This window comes from Anguilla anguilla, chromosome 14 (assembly GCF_013347855.1).
Source record: "Anguilla anguilla isolate fAngAng1 chromosome 14, fAngAng1.pri, whole genome shotgun sequence".
Taxonomy (NCBI): domain Eukaryota; kingdom Metazoa; phylum Chordata; class Actinopteri; order Anguilliformes; family Anguillidae; genus Anguilla; species Anguilla anguilla.
Window position 1 is genome coordinate 35,141,969 of NC_049214.1, and position 22,802 is coordinate 35,164,770.

General features: G+C 40.1%; 2 protein-coding genes across 3 annotated transcripts in view; one reads left to right on the top strand and one right to left on the bottom strand.

Annotated features, from left to right (window-relative positions):
- pde6b (phosphodiesterase 6B, cGMP-specific, rod, beta) overlaps nt 1-3,171 on the bottom strand; it is a 16,851-nt gene extending 13,680 nt beyond the window's left edge. Inside the window, exons 1-2 of the mRNA XM_035392460.1 lie at nt 2,607-3,171; nt 323-475 (exon numbers count right to left, since the gene is read on the bottom strand). Of these exons, the coding sequence (XP_035248351.1) occupies nt 323-475; nt 2,607-3,077 (624 nt within the window). The 5' untranslated portion in view covers nt 3,078-3,171. The remainder of the gene's footprint in view (nt 1-322; nt 476-2,606) is intronic.
- Nucleotides 1-17,259, top strand: part of rbp4l (retinol binding protein 4, like) — a 25,906-nt gene extending 8,647 nt beyond the window's left edge. The window contains exons 1-6 of one of the 2 annotated variants that reach the window (XM_035392461.1): nt 12,715-12,981; nt 13,394-13,511; nt 13,996-14,132; nt 14,501-14,613; nt 16,293-16,505; nt 17,052-17,259. In XM_035392461.1, the coding sequence (XP_035248352.1) occupies nt 13,395-13,511; nt 13,996-14,132; nt 14,501-14,613; nt 16,293-16,505; nt 17,052-17,062 (591 nt within the window). In that variant the 5' untranslated portion in view covers nt 12,715-12,981; nt 13,394 and the 3' untranslated portion in view covers nt 17,063-17,259. Of the gene's footprint in view, nt 1-12,714; nt 12,982-13,393; nt 13,512-13,995; nt 14,133-14,500; nt 14,614-16,292; nt 16,506-17,051 lie in introns of those variants that run through there. The other variant, XM_035392462.1, reaches the window with a different exon arrangement.
- The last annotated feature ends 5,543 nt before the right edge of the window (nt 17,260-22,802 follow it).

Below are 22,802 nucleotides of genomic sequence, written 5' to 3' on the forward strand. Positions count from 1 at the left end.
GTGGGATATAACGTCTCCTCCTCAAATCATTTAAGTGGCTGGAGGTGTCTTTTAAATGGCAGAATATCATGTACTGGTAAAGAGTCTATTGTTGTTTCAAAATTTTTGAAGTTCGATATATAATTTTTTTTCAGAATTGCAATATTTAAGACGTAATTGATGGGGCAAAGGGGAGAATATATGCTCAAGTGACATCATTGTTTGGGGGTCGGGCATTTTCTTTGTTGTGAGATAAAGTATTATATGAAATACGGATTTTTGGCTGGAATTCCCCATTACATAAATCAGATCCCTTGTCCTTACGCGTATATTCAGTACTCACGTCTTCATCCTCAGGAGTAAAGTAGGGTCCATTTGTCTTGTTGACTGCCATGACTACTCCCACCACATCTTTTCCGTTCATGATGGGCGTTGCTAGGATGTTCTTGGTGGTGTAGTCTGTCAATTCGTCAACAAACGGACTGAAATAACTGTTCTGGGGCGACAGAACAAAAAAAAAAAAAAAAGAAATGTTAAAAATTTGAAGCATGTTTGCTTTTCCAATTGTCCTGAAGCTGATTGTACTACCAGAACATGGCCTTTTTCACAGTTAGGTGCACGTTCTGGTCTTTTATTCACTAACACATTTGGGTGATTTTAGAGATTACCATGATCAAATATATGTTCTGTTTTCACTTAAAATAGTAACACAGTTTTTAGTAAGCTAATCATGCTCTTCTACCTAAAATTGAAAGCAAAAAAACAACATGGTCTTTTCATCTTTGTAATGTATCTTTGTAATGCCTTGTAAGTCAAGCAGGATATTAACTATGAAAGGTTGGGTTGGGTTGGGGTGGGGGGGAGGGGGGAGTTATTTTTGTTGCTCCAGCTCTACTTTATTTACAAGACACTGATTACTATGCTGATGACTCTAAACTCATTTACTTCAATGCCTAAGTATCTCTGCATGCCTGGCTGACATTGCAGCCAGGATGTTCACCACCTGAAGCACAATACAGGGAATGCAGAACTCCTTTCTACATGCACTGGTGCTGGAAGGAACAGGGGTTCTGCCTTCCTCGGGCTCTACTGTGCTTCCCCCCCACTTAGCTAAGAATCCTCATGTGACCCTAAGTGACCAGTTGTGCTGATCTGCACCCCTTTTGGCAAGCACCTGGTTCTGCAACTTCTTTCTTCACAACATCGGGAGAATCCATCTCTTCCTCATCCAAGAGGCCACACAACTTCTTCTATAATCCTTTGTAATCTCTTGTCTGGACTACTGTAACACCTTGTTAGCATGCTTACTGGGCTGTCCCTTAAGGCCTGTGTGACATTCCACCTGTTCTTCAACCCTCTAATGTTCACACATGCTACACCACTTTTGACCATCCATCGCTGGATTCCTTATTGCTGTGTGCATTCAGTTATGCTTGCCAAGCAGCCAATGGTGCTGCCCTTTCCAGTCTTCAGACAATGCTCACACCACACACTCCACCAGAACTCTCTGTTCAGTGTCCTCCCACCAGTTAGCGGTCCAATCACATTTCACATGGTGGAACAACCTTCCCCGGGCAGCAGATTCGCTGGCTCTCTCACACAAATGCCTCAGAACTCCTCTTTACATATCACACCTCAATCTTTCCATTACATGTTTTTTTTCTGACTCTGTGCACACTTCTCTCAGAGTGTGCACAGATTCAGAATTACATGAAATGTGTTTGCAATCTCTAACATGAGGGCATGGTCTTCTGAATGATCGGAAATATATTGAACAGAATTTCGATCATTTCATAATTTTGTTGACCTCTGTAAATGTCCCCTGAGTTGCTGTAATCCTCGATATGACAGCAGGGTCATGGGATATGTAAGTGAGATTATAGCAAGAGGATTTCCCTTGCCTCCTTACATGCACTGACACAATTACATATTTCTATCTGTGTATGTTTATATATTACATATTATAGTATTAAAAAAGTGAATAGCACTAACTATGAAAGAAAAGCAAATGGCTTTTAAAATATCATAGAATTCTCACCATAGAAATGTTAAAATAAAATATGTGTTAATAAAACTGTTAAATGAAATAACTGCTATGTCAGAACACAGTTATTTGTAGTATATTGCTGTCCGTTAAACTAAATGCCTCCACTAAATTCACATTCACTACATTACGTCTTTTATGGCGGGAATGCATTTTAATGCAATTTTGTCACTGCTCTGGGTGACATGGTATAATATTAATAATAAGTAATATGCCCATTAATGAAGAAAATGAGTGAAATATGTCATCCCCTCTCTCAGATTTACCCCTGGTAAAGTGGAGGAATCCTCAACCAAATGACACATTACCACTGGCAATTTATACAACTGCATCTTGGCTCCTACCATCTCCACCCCTAGCACGTATTACTGGATAAATTCAGTGGTTATTAAGGGATATGCATTACCTCTTGTGTTTTTGCATGTAAGAGTGCACCATGTTGGGTTATCAGGTCTGTATAACTACTACACATACAGCATAACTCAGGTGGATACACTCATATTGACCGGCACTTGAAGTCACTCTGAGTAAGAGTATCTGCCAAACAAATGCTAAGTTTACTGCATAGATGGAGAGGCCTTACCTCTGAGACATCTTTGACATTGACCGTTTTCTTGGTCTGGGCTACGTGGCCCACGACCCCGATGTCGAGAGGGAAGACGATCTCGGAGTCGGGCTGCACCAGGCAGTCCTCCAGCGTGGCGCCGCTGTGCACGTTGAAGAGGCGCGTGGCGAGCTCGGCGATGCCGTTCCTCTGGCGGTACATGAACAGGCTGCAGCGGTCGGCGCCGATCAGGAAGCTGATCCTCTTCAGGATCTTGAAGACCACCTTCTCCATGTTGATGCTCTCCTGCATGTCGCTCACCAGTTCCCACAGGATCTCGCCCTCCTCCACCTGACTGAGGGCCTTGAAGGTGTCGAAGTCCACCTTGGACTCCGGTCGGCCAATCATGGCCGCGATGGATCCCGGCTTCAGCTTCTTGTTGAAATAAACATTGGCGAAATCTGGGTTTTCATCCAGGAACTTTTGCACATCTTTCTTGGTGATGCTCATCTTGAATTAGGGATCTTTTGCCCCCACCACCAAGTCCAAGTGACTGGTGTCGGAATCAGTAAAGGTTATGAAATAAGGTTATTGCTGATTAATGCCAAAAGTCAAGGGTTTTGGCCTTTGTAATCTCCAAAGTATTGGGGAGATGATCAGAAGAGACCCTGTTTGTACGAGAAACACCTGCAGCTGCAGGGAGAGCCCGACTCCAGTCCAACTGGCATCAGCAAGGATCCCTTAATAGTATTGAAGGTGAACCTGGATCTGCTCACACAAAACTGATCAGGTGACCCGTGCCAAAGCTGGTGCCCAATCCTGCGCCGTGCTAACCTCTTCCCTCCTCACAAACCTCGCACTTTGTCCTATCAAAAAGATACAGCAAAAAAAAAAAAAAAAAAAGAACAAGTTCCCAAAAAATGGACCCCCCTGTCGGCCGCAGTCTTGTTTGTGAAAGATGTTCTGCTTGGTTTTGTTCTCACAGTTACTCCTCCTGGCTGGCTTCCTTTGGCTCGCAAGCTCTTTATGTTCTTATTAAAAACACACTCCTCATTCCTAAGCCCTATTTAGCTGGGCCACTAGCTGCTTATCTCAGCACCCAAATTCTTCCCTCCATCACTGCCGTGGGAGCGTCCCCAGCCACAGGACTCCCAGAGGACCACAGCATCATCACAGTCGGGAAACAAACGCAATGTTATCACAGAGCAGGAAAAAAAAACGCAATATTATCACAAAGCAGGACACGGTCAAAAACTTTCACAGTTGTTGTTGAGAAGTGTTCAATGTAGAATTTCATTTTACTTTTTTCATTTTAGAATATTTTACTTTTATCAAGGCATATTCATATACATGGTAAATTTAAGGCACAAAAACGTATTCAGCACCCTTCCCTTGGACCAGCAAAATACACAAAAAAATGTAAAGGAAATTACTTCTTTGAAATCTGGAGAGCAATTTCTGAGCACAGGCCAGCTGACCTCTCTAAAGAGTTTTGATTTCACCTGTTGAGCTGGTGGGAAAATGGTTTGAAGGCATGATGAGAATACCGTGCAATGCTGACCTCATTCATGAGGTTAAGATAAATGTGGAATGAAGAATCTTGCCTTTATTGGACTTTTTTTATTTTGTTGCATGGTGTTATTGGCATACATACCTCGGTTTTCATCATAATAAATTAGTGTTGTGTATGTGTGTGTGTGTGTGTGCGTATGCGCATGTGTGTGTGTGTGTGTGTATGCATACTGTGAAAGCAAGACAGTGGGGAACCCCCAGGCTGCGTAAGCAGAAGGTGCAGGATGTTACAGTGGTTGTACTCACAGTAATCTTGTATGCTCAGGTACAGATGGAGAGCCTATATTAACCATCTTAAGGAAAAGGTCAGAAGGATAATCCACACATTAATAGATGCAGGCTACAGTACTAAGAAACAAGTTTGAGTTATGCGGCACATGTAAAATCCTTTTACAGGTGCGTACAAGCCCCACCCCTGCTGTACACCTGACATAACACAGCTTATGCCCTCAATACCAATTACCAATTATTGCTGCTTTGGCACCACGAGTCAATATCTGAATACAACAGAATGTATTATTCAGAAAAAATTATGATACAATTGCATGTACTGGGAATAGATTTTTCATACATTGAAATTAGTCAATTAATTATTAAACATATGACAACATATTTTATTGCTCAATAATTGATATCTCTCAGTATGTGAAAGTGATCTATATTTATCTCAGTCTGGATAGGGAGTGGTATATGTTAGTGCTCAGTCTGGAGGAAGCATGGTATTTTATCTCTCAGTCTGGAATTCAAGTTATCTTTCAGTCTTGGCCAAGAGTGGACTGTTATATCTCAGACAGGCAATAGTGGTCTGTGATATCTCAGTTTAGGTCGATAGTTGGCAATGTTATTTTTCAGTCTGGGCAGAGAGTGATATTATCAAGTATGTTATCAATGTTACCATGTCTTGGCTGGCTCTAGATGGTCATATATCACCTGTATCTCCAGTCCAATAGGCTATTTTGACCAGCTATATTGTAATAATGCATGGTGTCATTGGAGTTTGATAGCTCAGTAACTCCTCCAGTACTTCATTGTGGTGGGCATAGTATCTGCATGCTGACAAGCAGTTTTCTCCATCAGTACCAGAGCAGTTATCTCTAACAGCACAACATCAGTTATATCTAACAGTACAGGAACATAGTACTTTGCTCTTGGGCCAAAGAGCTTTAGTCTTCTTTCATAAGGTCTCAGGGTCTGTCATAATGCTGACTCTAGGCATAACTCCAGGCATAACTTCTGGCCATCCTAGGAGGTGGTTTCTGTCAATCCATTCTCCCAAACAGGCAACATTTTTGAAGAGCTACAGAGATCTCTATTGATCTCTGGGCAGTTTTTTTCAGCCAATAATCTCTGTAAATCAGTGCCAGTGTTGTAGCTGGCCTCTTAGTCACTTGTCCCACAATTTCCCTTGAATATAATGGACATAATGGTGCTTTACCAACCTTTTTATTACCCTCTCAGCTCTTTGTCTCCTAACACCTTCATCTCAAGGGTCCATAGGTCTTTCCTTGGTTTTCATGACAATGAGGCTGATCTAATCTACTGATTCAGTTGTGGCACCTAACAAAGTCTGTGATTTATTCTGCATTCATGCAACTGAACACAGGTAGATTCAAACTCAACACAGGGGGACCTTGTTAACATATTCAGAGTGATCTCTCAAAAATGAAATAAACCTCACAAATTCATCAATTCTCAGGTTAACTGTAATATAATTCTGAAAACATCTCTCTCTCTCTGTCTTTTGATATTATTGAACCAGACTATTGGATTAGAAAAATAATTCTATATAAATACAATTTGATTTTCTCTTTTACTTTTCAACACAGTAAAACAAGAAATTAGTTTCTTGTGAAAACTTTCTGAAGGCACGGTACGGTTATATCTCATCCCTGATTTCAAAGTCTGCAAGGGCCTTAGGACAAATGTAGTTCTGTTCTAAACATAGGCTGAAATTATGCTGTTCAAATGTTATATTTCTGATGGACATGATGCACTGACCTACTTTGGCCCCTCCTACTTTTAACCTCATTGGTGTCAGGTTCCAGGAGATGACCTTTGCTGAGCCTTCAGCTCTGAAATCATGAATCAGAATCATGAAAGTCAGTGCAGCTGATTGGCCATCTTTTCCTGAAGTACCTTCTCTAACATGACCAACTGATGGTGCAACTACCAGTTCTTCTTGAAAGCTATTTAATTAGTCTTCGCTAATGATAGGCTTAAATACCGACCCATCACGTGCCTGTCCTGCAACAACTGGGAGTGTCGCTAACGACAACAGTTGGGAAGGGCGAAGTGCACCTTGCACCAGTGTTAGCCATATTGTTTTTGTAGATACAGTCGTTTCTGAAGTTCTCCTGGTGAAAATGGCACTACAGATACCTGTAGACCTCCAGAAATGAAACCCATTTCTTGTGGGTCTCCGCATTTTTTAGAAAAGAAAAAAGCATATTGAGCATCTAGAGAAGGTGCTATGCTTAGGCTCCAGCTTTCCCACACAAAAGTGGCAAGGATTTCACCAGTCATAGCATTTTAGTGATGTACATTGTGCCCAGCTAACCCCGCCCACTGAAACCTGGTGTTTAGCCAAAGGGGAAAGAAAGCCAATCTAGGTGCAGATTTTTCTACATTTAGTTTTTTGTAAGAATCATTTAAAATTATTTATGCATCATTTCTGAACGCAAAAAAAAAAAAAAAATTTAAACAAATTTGCAAATAATTAACAAATTTCAGTTTCCTGGACCTTTAAATATATGTGAATTTGTATTACCCATAAAAAAATTGAATTGTCATTTTTTGAATGCAGCACAGTTAAAGTTATTTTAAGCTGGAATCTAATTATGCATGCAGTACTCCAGTAACATTTGCCAATCAGCACCCAGATAAAGACTACATTGGTGGCTAACATGGTCAAGCTTGTTAGCTTGTCTGTGGAGGTGATGCTCTTTGAAGAACAGCAGATGGTGCTCTCTACATTCTTCAGCTGAGGATCAGAGCAGAGACTAAACTAAGAGTACCTGTAGAATGGATCACAGACATCTTTTAGACCACTAGATATAATAGTACATCTGCCCATGGATTTTAGTCTTGCTTCACATTTCATCTCCTTTTTTTTAAGATAAAGCATTGTAAGGATTGTTTTAAGATGGGAATGAATCATGCTGGTCCTGCAACTCATCAGTAGATGAGATTGGAAAAGTGCTGTTGATCTAATGTGTTAAATGTACAGTATATTGTAAAAAAAATATGTATATGACTCAGTACACAACATGCAAGTTATGACAGTGCTGCAGAAATTGCAATATAACAGCTGTAATGCAGTAAATCCAGGAATGCATCTTCCTTTTTTTTAGGAGATTTTTATCAGAAGGGTGAGAACATCAGAAACACTTCTGCTGGGGTCAAAGCTAATATTTTCATTATTTGCCCAAAACTAAGTACAGACATTTTTCAGTCATTTTATGAATAGTCTCACTCAATCCTGCAGGAAGCAGGATTAATCATGTGCTGAGGCAAAAGAAAATGTGATACTAATTAACCGTGTTAATACATTCCAGGCCCACAATGCTTTGCAGTTACTAGGGGGGATTTGTACATGTGCAGTGCTTATACTTGAGCCCACAGCACTTGAGAGGAAAGGGTTGTTGTGGATGCATGCGAGAGTTTGACTGTTTGGGATGCGTCCAGGAAGGGCATGCTGTGGATTAACAAGAACAATTCCGGAAAATGCGGGTTTACGTGTTAATACACAGAGGAGGCTTAGTCTGGGGGACAGGTGGTTGAAGTGGACAGAAGGCAGGATTTGGGTAGAAGGGAAAAGGTGGGGTGAGGTGGGTGGGGCCGGGTGGGGTGAGGTGGAGTGAGGTGGGGAGTGGTGATGCCAAGTGGGACAGGTGGGTTATAGTGAAACTTCACCCTTATTCCATGTTATTGTATTTTACTGATCCCTCCACTGCTGTAAGGTAAAAAGAAATAGAAGTTATCTTTCCATTTATTTTCATCTATGAACGGTGAATAGATGTCGATTTAAGTATTTATCTATAGTATTAAAGACACATTGTCTGTACTGGATGAAATAGATTATGCTTGTTTCAGAGGTGTGGAGCTGCCACAGTCCACTGGAAACTTGTCCTTCACTTACAAATAGCAGATGGTTGGTGTTTTTATTTACATTTTGGCAAGTTAATTAGTATGTAGTTGAAAGCTTATGTCATATAGTTGTGCACATCACGTACAGATCACAATATGATAAACTTCAGGATTAACTAAAATGCAATATATGATGCAATATAGTAAATCCACATTTTTGCATGCATACACCCTGTTTTCCAAACTATTTTTATCACGAAAAGGCACCAGTATAAATTAAATATATTTTATATTCCATAAACATAACATCTCTTTAATTGTCATGTTGTATGTTCCTAGCACATGCCTTTATTTCTTATATAAACAGAATGCATGTGTTTAAATATAGATATTTTATTCACAATCCTTTTTGGTGTGAATTCCTTATTCTGTCCCCATAGCTTAGCGTGCCCCGCAATTTTCAAATTTTAGCTATGCACAGTGTGATTACTTTCTTCTGTATGGAGTAATAATGATTTTCGGGCGCAATTTTTGTTTGTATGGATGTAATTATAAGTGGAAGTATAAGTTTTTTTTTTTTTTAAAATAAATATTTCCTTTTGGGGCAACATTTTGGATAAATCTTAGGAACATTGCTTGGGTGTTTGAAAGGTTGTTCAATCAGGCATAAAAATGTCAAAACTTGAGTTAACTTGAGTGGTATGCAAATACAATCTTTTGCAGCACTGCGCTGTACCACAAGCACCCAATCTCAGTGCAGCCTGGGTTTACCAACACAAAGATAAGCTGTTGTTATGGTAGTGTCAAAAGCTTTTAAAAAAAACTACAAATCCCCCAAGGAGCTCTGCTGGAAATAGCTGGCGACAAAATGGGGAAGTGTCTGAGAATAGTGCAGACAGAGTCGTCTGAGGATCATGTATAGCCAGTTAAAGCTCTGGTCATCTCTAAACCGGCAGTTTTAGTTAAGTACTGGACAAACTTGACTCTGAAACATATGCTACAGAAAAGACATGGCTTTATGAAGGATTATCTCAGTATATTTGTTTACATTTGTGTATTATGTGTTAATAGCATTATTGTACTAGGAATGGACTTCACCTATAAAGCATTTGTTTGTGTCAGCATTTTTGAATGTAATTCAAATACATCAAACATTTAATTTTCAAATACAACTGTACCATATATTTGACCCAGGTTTGGTCAGAATTATTGCAAAATATTCTCAGGAAATATCAGCTTAGTCAAATGGAAACACATTGCTTTGAACCATTTGACTAGGGCAATTTAACCTGTTCAAGTATTCATCGGTCTTGAACTTTCAAATTAAACAATTTACTCGTTTTAATGATTTTAACAAGTTATTCCAAGTTCAGACTACTCAATTCATTAAGTGAAATTGCATTTAAGTTACAGTGAACAACAGTCCACTAACAAAATAACAGTTCAATATTTATTTTATTTATTTAACCTTTATTTAACCAGGTAAAAGTGATTGAGAACACATTCTCATTTACAACACTGATAAACAAAGTCACACAAATTATAAAGTAACCACAGCAGGTGAATCAGTAGTTGAAAAAGCAACACTATAGTAGGCTACCGAGAAATGGGTGGCAGTATTTCCACAGAATCACCTCGGCCTGTGGCGTTATGTTTTGGCAAGAGGAAGTGGCTCAGCACACATTAGACCTCAGCAGAGAGGACACGCCCAGCAGAGTGGTGCCCCAAGCTAGCTTTGAATCCAGGCCCAGTCCTGTATTCTGCTGTCATCACAGGCAGGGTAACATCTCCCGAATACGCACCGACTGCCTCGGTGACCGCAGGGCTCTATTCAGATGTCACGATGCTACCAGTCCACCTGAACAGTTTAGCCGCTGGACTTGCTTTCGGCAAGCGGGCAGCAATCCCTGTGCTCAAAAAAAAAACAGATGATAAATACAACTGTAGACAAAACAAAAATAGTTTCACTCACAGAACACAACTGTAAAAAGCACACAGGCCATTTGGAAGGAGTTTTTCAGGCTTGGGGTAATAATGACATGTACTTGGGCAATTTTCTCAGGAAGGTGAGTCCCTTACCTGAGGCCTTGTGTTTTCCCTGTGTTTATAATGTATTTAAGTCATGGCACAACTGTTTCTTAGGTTAATACATTTCATGCTTTTAATGTTGCATTTTATTTCCCTCACTAGTTACTACTGTACATATTACATTTGTACACAGGGTTTGTCTGACTCAATATCGTTACTATAAAATACATTTACAATTTTTGAATGCTCCATTTTTATATACAATTGGAAATTTGTTGTGGGGGTGCCTTCTAAGAAGCCATCCTTAGAGAGATTTATTAAAAAATATTTCATGAAATCCCTTAAGAAAACAGGCTTAGTTCACCAGTTGTCTGTTAATAAAACTGAAAAGAAATGGCATTTGAAATGGCATCGTGCCTTTGTGTGATATAAGATCTGTCAGGCCAGTGCAGTGTATCCCCTTATGCAACTTGTCTTGTTTTGGGATCATCCGTGTTACATACGTCCAGCCAACTGATCAGATTGTCAGCTTATTCTAGGTTTCTTTGGTAAGATGTGGATATATACAAATACTACCAGTGAAATGTGCCGTGAACAGTGTATAAACACAAACAGGAACAAATAAGATGATGAAAGTGCACAGCATTGCTATTTTCCTATCAAATGGTGGCAAAGGAATGTGTGTGTTTTATGAACTTCGTTTAGCCTTTGCAGTACTGATATAGTGTTTCTCACTTAAGATGTGTTTGAAACGTGATAGAAAAAAATTACTGGTCAATTTATTATGCTGCTAAGTAGTAGTAAATCTAACTGCCAAATCAGATTACTGTATATGCATTAGCTCTGTACAACATCATACATCATTATATATAGAGCCTTGGCTAATAACTTATTTTTTGTGTAATATTGTAGTCCTAAACATTGTGATTATATGAATTTGAAATCGTTAAACAGGTCTCGCCAAAGCCCGCAAACGTAAGAGGACATAGTGACACAGCAGCTTTAAGACCTTGGGGATATACGTTTGTCTCTAAGTAGCAGTGAGAATAGAGCAGGCACGTGCAGAGGGGGTGGCTCTGGGTGACCAAGCACCTGCCCCCTTGGCCCCAAGTGCCCAATGCGCCCCTTTGATTTGATTAAAAAATAAAAAATTACAAATTATATTTTTATTAGTATTCTTGCTATCATTCATTTTCATTCATTCGTTTGGGTAAAATATATCCTGTACAATGGCAGTGTTGAGCACCTGCCCCTCACAAGGTCTCTGCACGGCCTGGAATAGAGTGTTTATGGAGTTATGGAGTGCACGGTTCAGCAGCTAAAGGGACAGAGGATACACAGCTACAGAAAGGATGCTGTGTTACATAATGTCTTACCATAAACACCTCCATAAGCTGCTCCCATATTATGTATACACCATCTTTCAATTCTGTGGGTTCACATATTAGGACATAACTAACCCTTTTCTAGGGCTCACCAAGGCCTAACCAATATGTGATGTGACTCATAACACACACAAATTTTTACTTTGCCATTAATCAATATTCTTTGGTCCTAGTCCTCCTCATTGTGTGTTCTTATGTTCTAAGTGGGCTGAATGGCCTTCTCCTAATTGTGTTATGTTAAAGATGACCTGAACCTGAATTCTACTCTGTTGTGTTCTTATATTCTAAATGGGCTGCATAGCTTGTTCTCCTTATTATGTGTTTTAATGTTCTTATGTTCTAGATGGGCCAAATTATTATGTTATACTGTAAGGGTCTTTTTATTAAAAAATAATAAAAAGTTATTTTTTTACCAGAAATTCAAGTCAAACAAAAACTTTTCTAAAGCACAACTGCATTAGATTACCACTGCTTTACCAAATATGCATAAATGCATTTGAAAGAACTGTTAAGATGGATCTTTTCTGATCTCTGTGGCACATTTGCACATGGCTACATGCCTTAACGAGACTCCTAATATGATATTCTCCATTGAAATCATAACCTGCTAACATTTATGTTTACAAAGGCTTTGGAAGCTTAATGAGCTAAAGCATAACTTATGTGGCTCAACCCTTATTAACACATGATATATACTTGAATGAGCTTGATATATCCACAATAACTACTGCAGTGCATAACAGAGGCAGTGTTTAAACAAGTCTTGTGCGAATGTCAATAAAACCATTTTACTATGCATCATTTGTATACTCTTAGCCTCTCTCAGGACACACCAGAGGCTCCAGCTTAACAGGTTGAGGGTCCCTGCATTCATATTTCCACACATGAATTCCTTTTAACGAAACATATCCGTACTCCTTGCACAATCTGAGCGGTCCCCACGTGCAGCTGCGCCGATTAGAGGCGCCATTCATCCCGTCCTGTAATCCCTCTGCCCTGCGTGTCCTTTTTTTGCGGCCATCGTGCATTTCCCGTCCGCAAAGGGCTTGTTTGGGGTTACGTAAACCTCTAAGTGTTTTTACGGCAATCGTTAGGGAGAGAGTTCAGTCCACGGGTCAGATTATGGCCAGGATTTCTGCAGCAGGATTAGCGCCGGATTTAAGCACCTTAACTTAGTTACAAGAAGTGAACATAATCAATAAGCCTGTCTGTGTGCGGGACTATAAAAGAGGATCTCGGGAGGAGAGGCACCACAGTTTGTTGGACAGCCTGAGGAAGATAGTTCAACACACAGCCGAATCCTACCTGCTCCCTGCCTCTCTGAACCCCAAATCCAGAGACAGGTAAGGAATTTACGATGCATTTTTTTCTGGGTGACAAATAGCAAACATGTTGTTGAATGGCTGACCAGCTGGCAGGAAGTTGTGGCTCACTCAAGACGTGAAAGGGAATTTTCTAAATTTGTATGATGAATACAATACTTTTGGTAATGGAGGACAGGGGAAATCTAGACGTATATTTCAATGTGTGGACTGAAAGGCCTATCGCTCATCAAAGTAATGAATGCGCATGGACTGCTAGGACCCTGGAGGAGTGGCAATGCAGTGGGCAAGGCTACATAGTTAATCTTCTTTCAACCAGATGTGCCAATGTGGCGTAGGATGAAACAGAACTGCCTGTGAACCCACACAAATAGATTCTGTTAAATATTTGCATCTGCGACGCACTGAAATGCTTCTCTTCTATCTCTTGCAGAATGGACTACTCCAAGTTTGCTCTGTTGGTGGTACTGCTCTCCTATGTGGAAAGGTGCTGGTCAGCATCCTGTGTGGTAGACAGCTTCAATGTCAAGCAGGACTTTGACCCCAAGAGAGTGAGTCTACTAATCTGCTCCTTAAAGTTCAACTATAAGTTATTATGTCTTTTCAGAGTCACTTATTTCTGTTTAAAACTACCCAGAAAATATCCCCCACAATGCATTTAAATGAAACGTTTGAGAAGGAAATTCCAAAACACACATTTTAAAAGTAACTTCAAATCTACTAGCATGCACTAAAGGAGAGAAATGCAATAGATGTGTTGAAAATGTAATAATTTGGGATGAAATTGCATCAAACTGCACTTTCAGGAAGGAGCAATGTCAAGAGCAATTTCAAATGCATGCATTTAGATATATGTTCTTCTTATGGAATAACAAGTTGCTTTTTTGGCAACTTGCAAAGCAACCTACACCTGACACCTCCGCGATTTTGATTGTAGTTTAAAGATGTGCTTACCTATTAGAAGCAGAATGCACTGCAGTGTGTTTTTTGGCCATGGATGTTTGTAGTGCTGACGGGTTCCTTTGTGTGCTGCAGTATGCTGGGAAGTGGTACGCCCTGCAGAAGAAAGACCCGGAAGGCCTCTTCCTCCAGGACAACATCTCTGCCGAGTACACCATCGACGATGACGGCACCATGACCGCCTCGTCCAAAGGCCGCGTCACGCTTTTCGGGTATGCCAGAGGGGGCGCCGGAGAGGGGCGAGGGGGCGCTCGGGAGATGTCCCATGGGCAAAATATGAGATGCAGGTTGATTATGGAGGAGAGAACTGTTGCCACCTGCGAAACATTTAGATTTGATATTTTGAATTCTGTACAAAAAGTAATTTTTTCTACTCTTGTATTATATATAACATATATATGTATACATACATTTATATATATATACACATAGTATAGTAATGTGCATAATTTTTGTTTTTGTAAATTAAATTAAATTAAATTAAATTAAATTAAATTAAATTAAATTAAATTAAATTAAATTAAAGGCCATGTTTGAGAAGGGTATGAAACTAATATGAACATGGTGTGTGTGTGTCTAGGTTCTGGGTTGTGTGTGCTGACATGGCTGCCCAGTACACAGTACCTGACCCAACAACCCCCGGCAAGATGTTCATGACCTACCAGGGCTTGGCCAGCTACCTGTCCAGTGGAGGTGAGTTATGAGTTTCGACACCTCTGGCACCGCACCGTTAAGAGTAGCAGGATGTTCTCCCTTGTGATATGGGCTCTGCCCACCCGGCATCAAGCAAGCCGCTTGGAAGAACCGACCAACGTCACATTCGCTCCCTGAAGTTGTGTGCTGTCAAACTGTGTTTCAAACTTGCATTGTTCGTTCCCCAGAGAAAAAAAAAAAACGTAGCTCCAGGTATTAAAATGAATTCAAAACAGCAGAGAAAATCAATAATATCAATAATACCCCAGGCTAGAGCTGGGCGGTATACCGGCTTTAACATGATCACCGGTATGATCCAGTGCGACAACATGGACTTTGTCATATCATGTGTTTTGTTAAAAAATTAGGTTGTAGTACTTTTGTGATTGTACATTTACTTAAAAAAAAACAGGACCAGGGTAAATACAAAGCCTGAGAATAAGCATTTTTTTGCCATTGCAATCTTAGCATGGCAGACGACCAAGAAATTCTAGAAATTCTTACTAGTTAACATAATCAAATGTAAAACCAACGAGGGAAGTCAGCTGTTACGTTAATCAAAAACAGATAATGACGGTTGATAGTATCTTATACATGCACCCAGCAAGCTAGTTATTAACATTCAGCAAGTCAAACAGTGTTCATTTGACCAAACAACAAACCATTTGAAGCAGAGCATCCAGACTATCCATAGCAAAATAAAACACAAGGTCAAATTTTTCAAGCTAATGTTATAGCTAACCAGTATTTATTAAGTAAAATTAAAAATCACTGTGAACAAGCTGAGACTAGTGATCGAGACTAGTTTAAAGATAAGTTTTCCGCCCTGTCCACATTCAGCTCACCAAGTGCCACTGGTTAATCATATAGGCCTAGAAAATCTAACATACTGGTAGACTGTGATGACATTTGATAGATCTGTAGAATAGTCCTTTTTTGTGACCTTATATAATCCATCAATTTTGGGCGTGTTTGCCACTAATGTTTTTGCATGGTGCAATTGTAGAAGCAAAAATGTGTTTATTGGGGAATGACTGCTTTGTGAAGTCTTAAATCCTAATCAACATGGTTTGAAGCTAATCTAAATATTAGTAACTATAGTACAGTATTATTGTGAATTCACTAATGTACATATTCCAAGTGAAACTTCCTGTTGAATATAAAATAAATTATTTCATAATGTATTCTATGATCCAGCATTAAAAGTACTCACAGTTGGACAGTCGGAGGCAGTTTACTAAACAGTATAAACAGATGGCCGGTCTGTTTATACTGTTTAGTAAACTGCCTCCAACTGTTTCACTGCTACTTTAGTCTTTATCAGGAACATTTCCTGCCATTATCCAGACAACAGGAAAGACCTTCCCACATTTTAATTCCACTAATTGGAGGTAAAATCAATCCCTTTCCTGCTAGTGCAAGGCAGGATTCTGTGAAATAATTGCCTATAATAATTCTGAAGTATTCATATAATTAACATAAATTATGTGATGATTTCAGACGGAACGCGTCTATTCTTGAACACAGTAGATGCACAAACAGGCAATTGCACCCACAGCCACACCTGCACACACACATAAACTTTCATACACATACTCTCATACATTTTCACGCCTCGAACATTTTCACGCCAACCGCAGACTACATTCTGACTGATTCGATTTTTGGTGTCCTTCAAGGCGACAACTACTGGGTGATTGACACCGACTACGACAACTATGCCATCACCTATGCCTGCCGCACCCTGAAGGAGGATGGCTCCTGCGATGACGGCTACTCCCTGATCTTCTCCCGCAACCCCCGCGGCCTGCCCCCCGCCATCCAGCGCATCGTTCGCCAGAAGCAGGAGGAGATCTGCATGGCCGGCCAGTTCGAGCCCGTGCTGCAGTCCGGTGAGTCGGCTGCCTCCATGAGAAAAAACTGCTAAACGGAACAGCCAAACCCCTCTCACAGAACAGCCAAACACATACACAGAACAGCCAAACTCTCTCACCCTCTCACAGAACAGCCAAACACATTCACAAAACAACCATAACCTCTCACCCTCTCACAGAACAGCCAAACACATTCACAGCCAAACTCTCCCACCCTCTCACAGAACCCCAATACACATACACAGAACAGCCAAACCCTCTCAGAGAACAGCCAAACACATCCACAGAACAGCCAAACCTTTTCACAGAACAGCCAAACACATTCACAGAACAGGCAAAACTTCTCACCTTCTCAGAGAACCAATTCTTTCACAGAACAGCCAAAACCTCGCCCCTTCTCATGACATAGCCAAACACTTTCACAGAACAGCCAAACTCTTCTGCAGAACAGCTAAAAACCACCGCAGAAAGCTAAAAATGCTCTTCTGGTCAGTATGTGCTGCTGTCTGCACACCGCTGTCCAGTGCTTTGTACTCACCCACTTCTCCACTGTCTCTCCTCCAGGTGCTTGCTAGACCGTGCAGGGAGCATCAGAAGGATTCCTTTAGCATGCGGGCATGAGAAGAGGCATCCAAAACACGCTGGTAGCAATGTCGTAGTGATGCGTAGAGCAGACCGTTCTACCCAGGGAAGTAAGCCGACATTTTGCCCATTCAAGAGAACAGATGTGTTGTACCAGATCTATGAGACAATAAACATTTTTTTAAACAAATTCTTTTGCAATCTTTGTGTTTCTTAATAGGGGATATATTGTCCTTTAAAAAATGAAAAAAAGAACCTCCTGAATCACTAGGGGCCTTAGTTCTTCAGCTTAATTCACAACAGAATCTACCTTTGGTGCACTGACCTTTAGCTTATTTCATTTGCTTATATTATATCAGAATGGTTGAATGAGAGAAAGCAGAAACCGAAACTAGACATCCTTTTTATTTTATACAAAACAAAAATCTGCATCCTGAATTTCTGGTTTCACTGAATACTAGCGCACTGTTGAACTGTTTTAATCTGACTGGGTTTTTCATCCATTTAAAACTAAGCCGTTTATGAGGAGAGTGGGGTCAGGGAGATTGGGTAAACTGAAAGCAGATATAATGAGGCATTGTTTCCAAAATAGTCCCATCATCCACTTAGGAGTAAATGCGGTACGGAAAACCAGCGCACACAGAGAAGAGTCTGAATGTTGTGATAGGCCCAGAAACTCCACGGCAACCAGAGGAAGGCACAGCTGAAGAAATGGGAATGTAGATTTCGATTTTCTCTCCCAGACAAATGGTGACACAGCAGTGACACTGTTTTTAGTGACCAACATCCATATTCAGATTTCTACAAGCACATGCAATTGCTTTGATATGTCAGATCATAAAAGCCTAAATATGTTCATCGTTGCGGCCTAAAGCATCATTGCTGTCATCTCCTTCAGTTTACAACAGAAAAGACAGCTATGTAATGGTTCAGCGCATATTGTCCACCTGTAAATACTTCCAAGCAGGAAAGAACTGTTCTGCCACTCGCTTTAAGGGTGCGAACAGTTCAGCAACATATACCTTGCACATGTTAAATCAAAGCAAACAAGGTCAAAAAATCAACACTATAAACCCCACTATTAACCCCAGAGATAAAATACAGCATTATTATGAGTGTGTGTGTGTGCACGTTCGCGCGTGCGCGTGCGTGCATGCGTGCATGCGTGTGTGTGTGTGTGTGTGTGTGCACGTTCGCGCGTGCGTGCGTGCACGTGTGTGTGTGTGTGTGTGTGGGTGGCAGAGTGGTCAGGGTCACATCTTACATGCCTGAGCCCCTCTTTGTTCTCTGCTGAGCAGGAGAAAGCAGATTATTTGTAGGACACGTTTGTGTGGGGGTTACTAGAGGAGAACCACCATTATCACCAGAAACACAAACATTGTGAATACTCCATCATGCACACACACACACACACACACACAGATAACTTCATAATGCACACACACATTGCGAACTCAAATGTATGCACACACACTTCTTGCGCCAACATGCATACAAACACTGCTAATTTCATCACGTACACACATGCACACATTGCTAACTTGATTGTGTACATGAATTCTTGATTTTTCAGATGTATGACAAATCATTCACAACTTGTCAATATATGATGTAATATTTTAATATTTTTGAAGACATTACTGGAAAATATATTCACTGAAAAAATATTAAAATATGTGACTACTCTTGTATGCAAAAAAGGAAAAATATTGAGTAATTTTTCAATTTGATTTTACCTTTCAAATGTATGAGAAATCATCTACAGCGTCCTCCAAATGTATGGTAATGGTGGAGTGAAATGAGTTATTTTTTCTGTTTACTTACTGTAAGGCCTTTAGATGTAATGAATGTGAGCCAAAATGAGAGGCAATCAGCTTTTATTTCACGGTATTTACATGTGTGTGTTTTACCGTTCTACAGAAACAGCTGTTCCCTCCCTCCAGGTCTCTGCGTAAATCTCTGAGTTGGCAATGCTGTGTCCTTCATCTGCGGTGACCCATCTGCTGTCTGTGTTCCATATGGCGCCAGTCTCCCAGGTGACGATCGCCGCCCCACAGCCTACACGAGCTTCACCCCCGAGCTCTCTTACGCAAGCGCCCGGCTTATTAGAGCAAGTGGCCTGACCAGCTCAGCTCCGGATTGGCCACCGACAAGTTAAATCTCCTCTGCAGACTGCAGTGAGGCCATTTTACATTTTAGTCATTTTAGCACATGCTCTTCTTCACAGCTTACAGTGTTTACAGCTTGATATTTACTGAAGCATTTAGGGTTAAGTTTCTGACTTACTAGAGGAAATCAATTGATTTTCTCATGGAAATCAAACTCACCTTATCTGAGTTGCACGCCTAGTTTCCCAAAGCATTTTGCTACACTGTCACCCCACTGATTCTTCTGCATAGGAAAAACTGGGAAGATACATTTTCAGGATTTTTCAAGCGTACAGTAGTATAATGAAAATTGTCAACTGAACATTGTGAACAAATGTGAAAAACTCACGAAAATCAGGTTTTCACGATGCTTTCACAAATGACCACCACTGCATCTCTGATGCCTGTCCATGCCTTGGTAACCAACCAACCCTGCGTATGCAATGTCTGCCGGGTTATATATGGACGATGACCTCTTTCTGACATTTTTATGGGTCAGCATGAGACGTACGTCTCCTGGGAAGTTGTAGAGTTCAACCGTGCCAGCAGGAAGGAGATCCTTCGCATCCCAGTTCAGTGACGCTCAGACATCAATGTGCTTGACCTTCTAAAGAGAGCATTCACAAACCTGGTGTGGGGCTGGTGTAGCGGGACACGTTAGTAGGGAAGTGGCAGTTGTCCTCTGCTCTGGGCACAGGCAAGCAACAGAGGGGACTGGGAATTCTGAGATATTCTCATTGAACTGCAGTGCCATCAATGGCATGTGGATGGTGAAGTTTGTCCTGGTGACAACTAGTTCTCCCACTCCACAACCATTCCGCTCCATAAATGGCCTGTCCCAGACCTATCCCAGAAGCACCATGCTCCACGTGCTCATGCTCTGTCCCCCTCAATCCCTTGGTTCCCAGTGTAGTCATCCCTGAAGGCCTGGCAATCATCTTGATCTCAGTGATCAGAAAACCAGGCGCCGATTTCCTCTGTCCGCAAGGCTGATCACCAGCAAAGAATATGCAGACCTCCTACAGCAGAAGGAGACCAAAGAGAGGCAGAAGCAGGAGCAAAGGAGGCGATGAGAAGAGGAGAATAAGTGAATTTTACAAAACAAAACAAAACAAAATATTTTTAAAATTGGGGATCGTTCCTATTTTGTAAATGCTCTTTTTGTTGTTATATATATATATGATTGTTGGCTTTAATACTTTAATACGGTTTAAAAAATAGGCGCTTTCCTATAATCACTCTCCTTGGAGGGATATACATGTCTCCTTTTCACCGTAATTAAAAAAAAAACGTCCATTTTGAACAAAAATGTAGACACCACGCTGAAGACAAGATCTATTTGGAAATCTACATGTAAAATTCGAATTGTTCAAACTAGGTTTTTAAATAGCCTATATGAAAGTAGGAATTAATAATAACCAATTAACATCTAAAACATTACGAAGTGAGTTTATCTTGTAATAAAATATGTGATAATGCCTTTAATGCGATTACATTTTTATACCCCATTGATTTCAATGCAGCGTTAAGTGCAGATACCAATGCTCAAACCAGCGTAACTTTCTGACTTCAAAAGTGTAAAAGTAACATTGTTGAACTATCAGTGCAATTTAATTTACTTGTTAAATGACCTGCTAAAGCCATCCAATTTGCCAATTTGTTTTTTTGTCTGTGCGTAGAATGCCCATTGTGATTTCATTGTAAGCAGAATGTTCGGTTAAAAACAGCAATCCATTTTTATGTCCTTATTATTGATGTTCTGCTGCAGCTGCAGAGATATTTGGCATTAAATGAATTTTCTTTACCCAAGACATGTGACTGGTCAATAACATTAATCTGAATTTTTAACATCTTAACACCCAGTGGCCTTTAGTAGAATATTTGCGATTGTAGCAGACACCCAGGCTGGTTGTTCCTCATCTTTTATGTGATTTCTAAGAATTGCTTGCTCAAGAATGACAGCATTTTCAAATTAACAACTTGATACTGTCTGTTAACCTTTGGTGATTATTTAATCCAATCATTAATGTGAAGGGCACATTTTGACTTTAAACAGAATGTGTTCAAAGGAACAACTGCTCCTTAGGGTCACTTGTGCCCATAGGTGGGAGCAGTTGTGCCCCTTATCTTAAAGTAAACAAAAAGACATGATAAGTGATTTATTACCATTTTAAAACCACTGCACATGTTCATACACATGTTTCTTTGACCTCTGCCTGTAAAAACTGTTGAATACAAAATCAAGCGGCTCATTTTTATTCAAAATATCATGGTGTCAGGTTTCACTTTGCTCTTGCTTGCTTGCTGTTGGTGTTTCTTGTCTGTGCACATCTTTGCCGGTCCCTCTCTCAAAGATGCCATCAAAAAGACAATTTTCTGCACATCAATAAATTTTAAAAAATGTATTTATTTCAATAATTGTTTATTTCCTCTAATCAATAAATGAGGAACTAGACATAGACAGGAGAAACACGTGTATGGCCAAATGATCTTTAATTCATTCTAAGTTTAAAACTATTTTACTGTATACTTATTGCAGATATAGGGGAGAGTCGGTATAAATGCAACAGTTTTTGAATTTTGCTTTTCTACTCAGAAAATATTTAGCCTGGCACTATGACATTTTAGTCCAAACAAGCCATTTCAACTAGGCCTGCATTCATAACTTATTCAAATCAGATAACTTATTCTGGATTTTTACTACCATTACTGTAAATGACTGTACATCAAAACTTACAAGTAGCCTACTGTTGTAAGTTCTGCAAAATGACTTGAGAACAATGTTGCGACCCGTGAACTAAGTTTTGTTTAATGTTCTGCAGCAAAAGAAGGCATGTATCTCGTTGGCAACAGACCATTTAATTTCTAACAAGATTAGACTGTCTTACATGAAATAAATAAGGGGGGGGGGGGGGGGGGGTGATATTGGAAGCAGTTAAATTTACAGTTTTAAAAATGTGTATCAAAAACACTTTTTTTGGTTCCATCATGAATCAAGCTATTGATAGACTTTTATGAAGCTGGAATATGTTGTAATATTCCCTGTCGCTGAAATTATTGGACCCAGGCCTTATCACCCTAAATCAGTACCTGACCTCACTAAAGTTCTTGTGGTTGAATGTAGGTGGGGAAACGGGGGGATGGGGGGGGGGGGGTTGTTGTTTTAGAGCAAGATGTTCAACAAGCACATGAGTTTGATGTTTGGCTGACCACATACTTTTTACGATCATGCATGCATGCATGTATATACAGTATATATATATATATATATATATATATTGCAGGTTTATTTGTAGAGTGCTTCTCTCACAAAGTGATTTACACCATAAAAGTAGTCATAAAATAAAGAAAGGGGAACAAAGATAATAAACATTAAACATTGAACAAAACAGTCATGAAGTTTAAATATTCACTCACATTGCACAGAACATGTTGTACATGGCTGGCATGTTGGCTGGTGTGTTGGTATCACACAGATTTATTTGATTTGATTTATGTGTTTATTTGAAAGGAACAATGGACAGTTAGTAACTGCCCCAGAATTAGCTTGATAGCTGAATTTCATCTGTAGTCCTTTGGCAGGTAA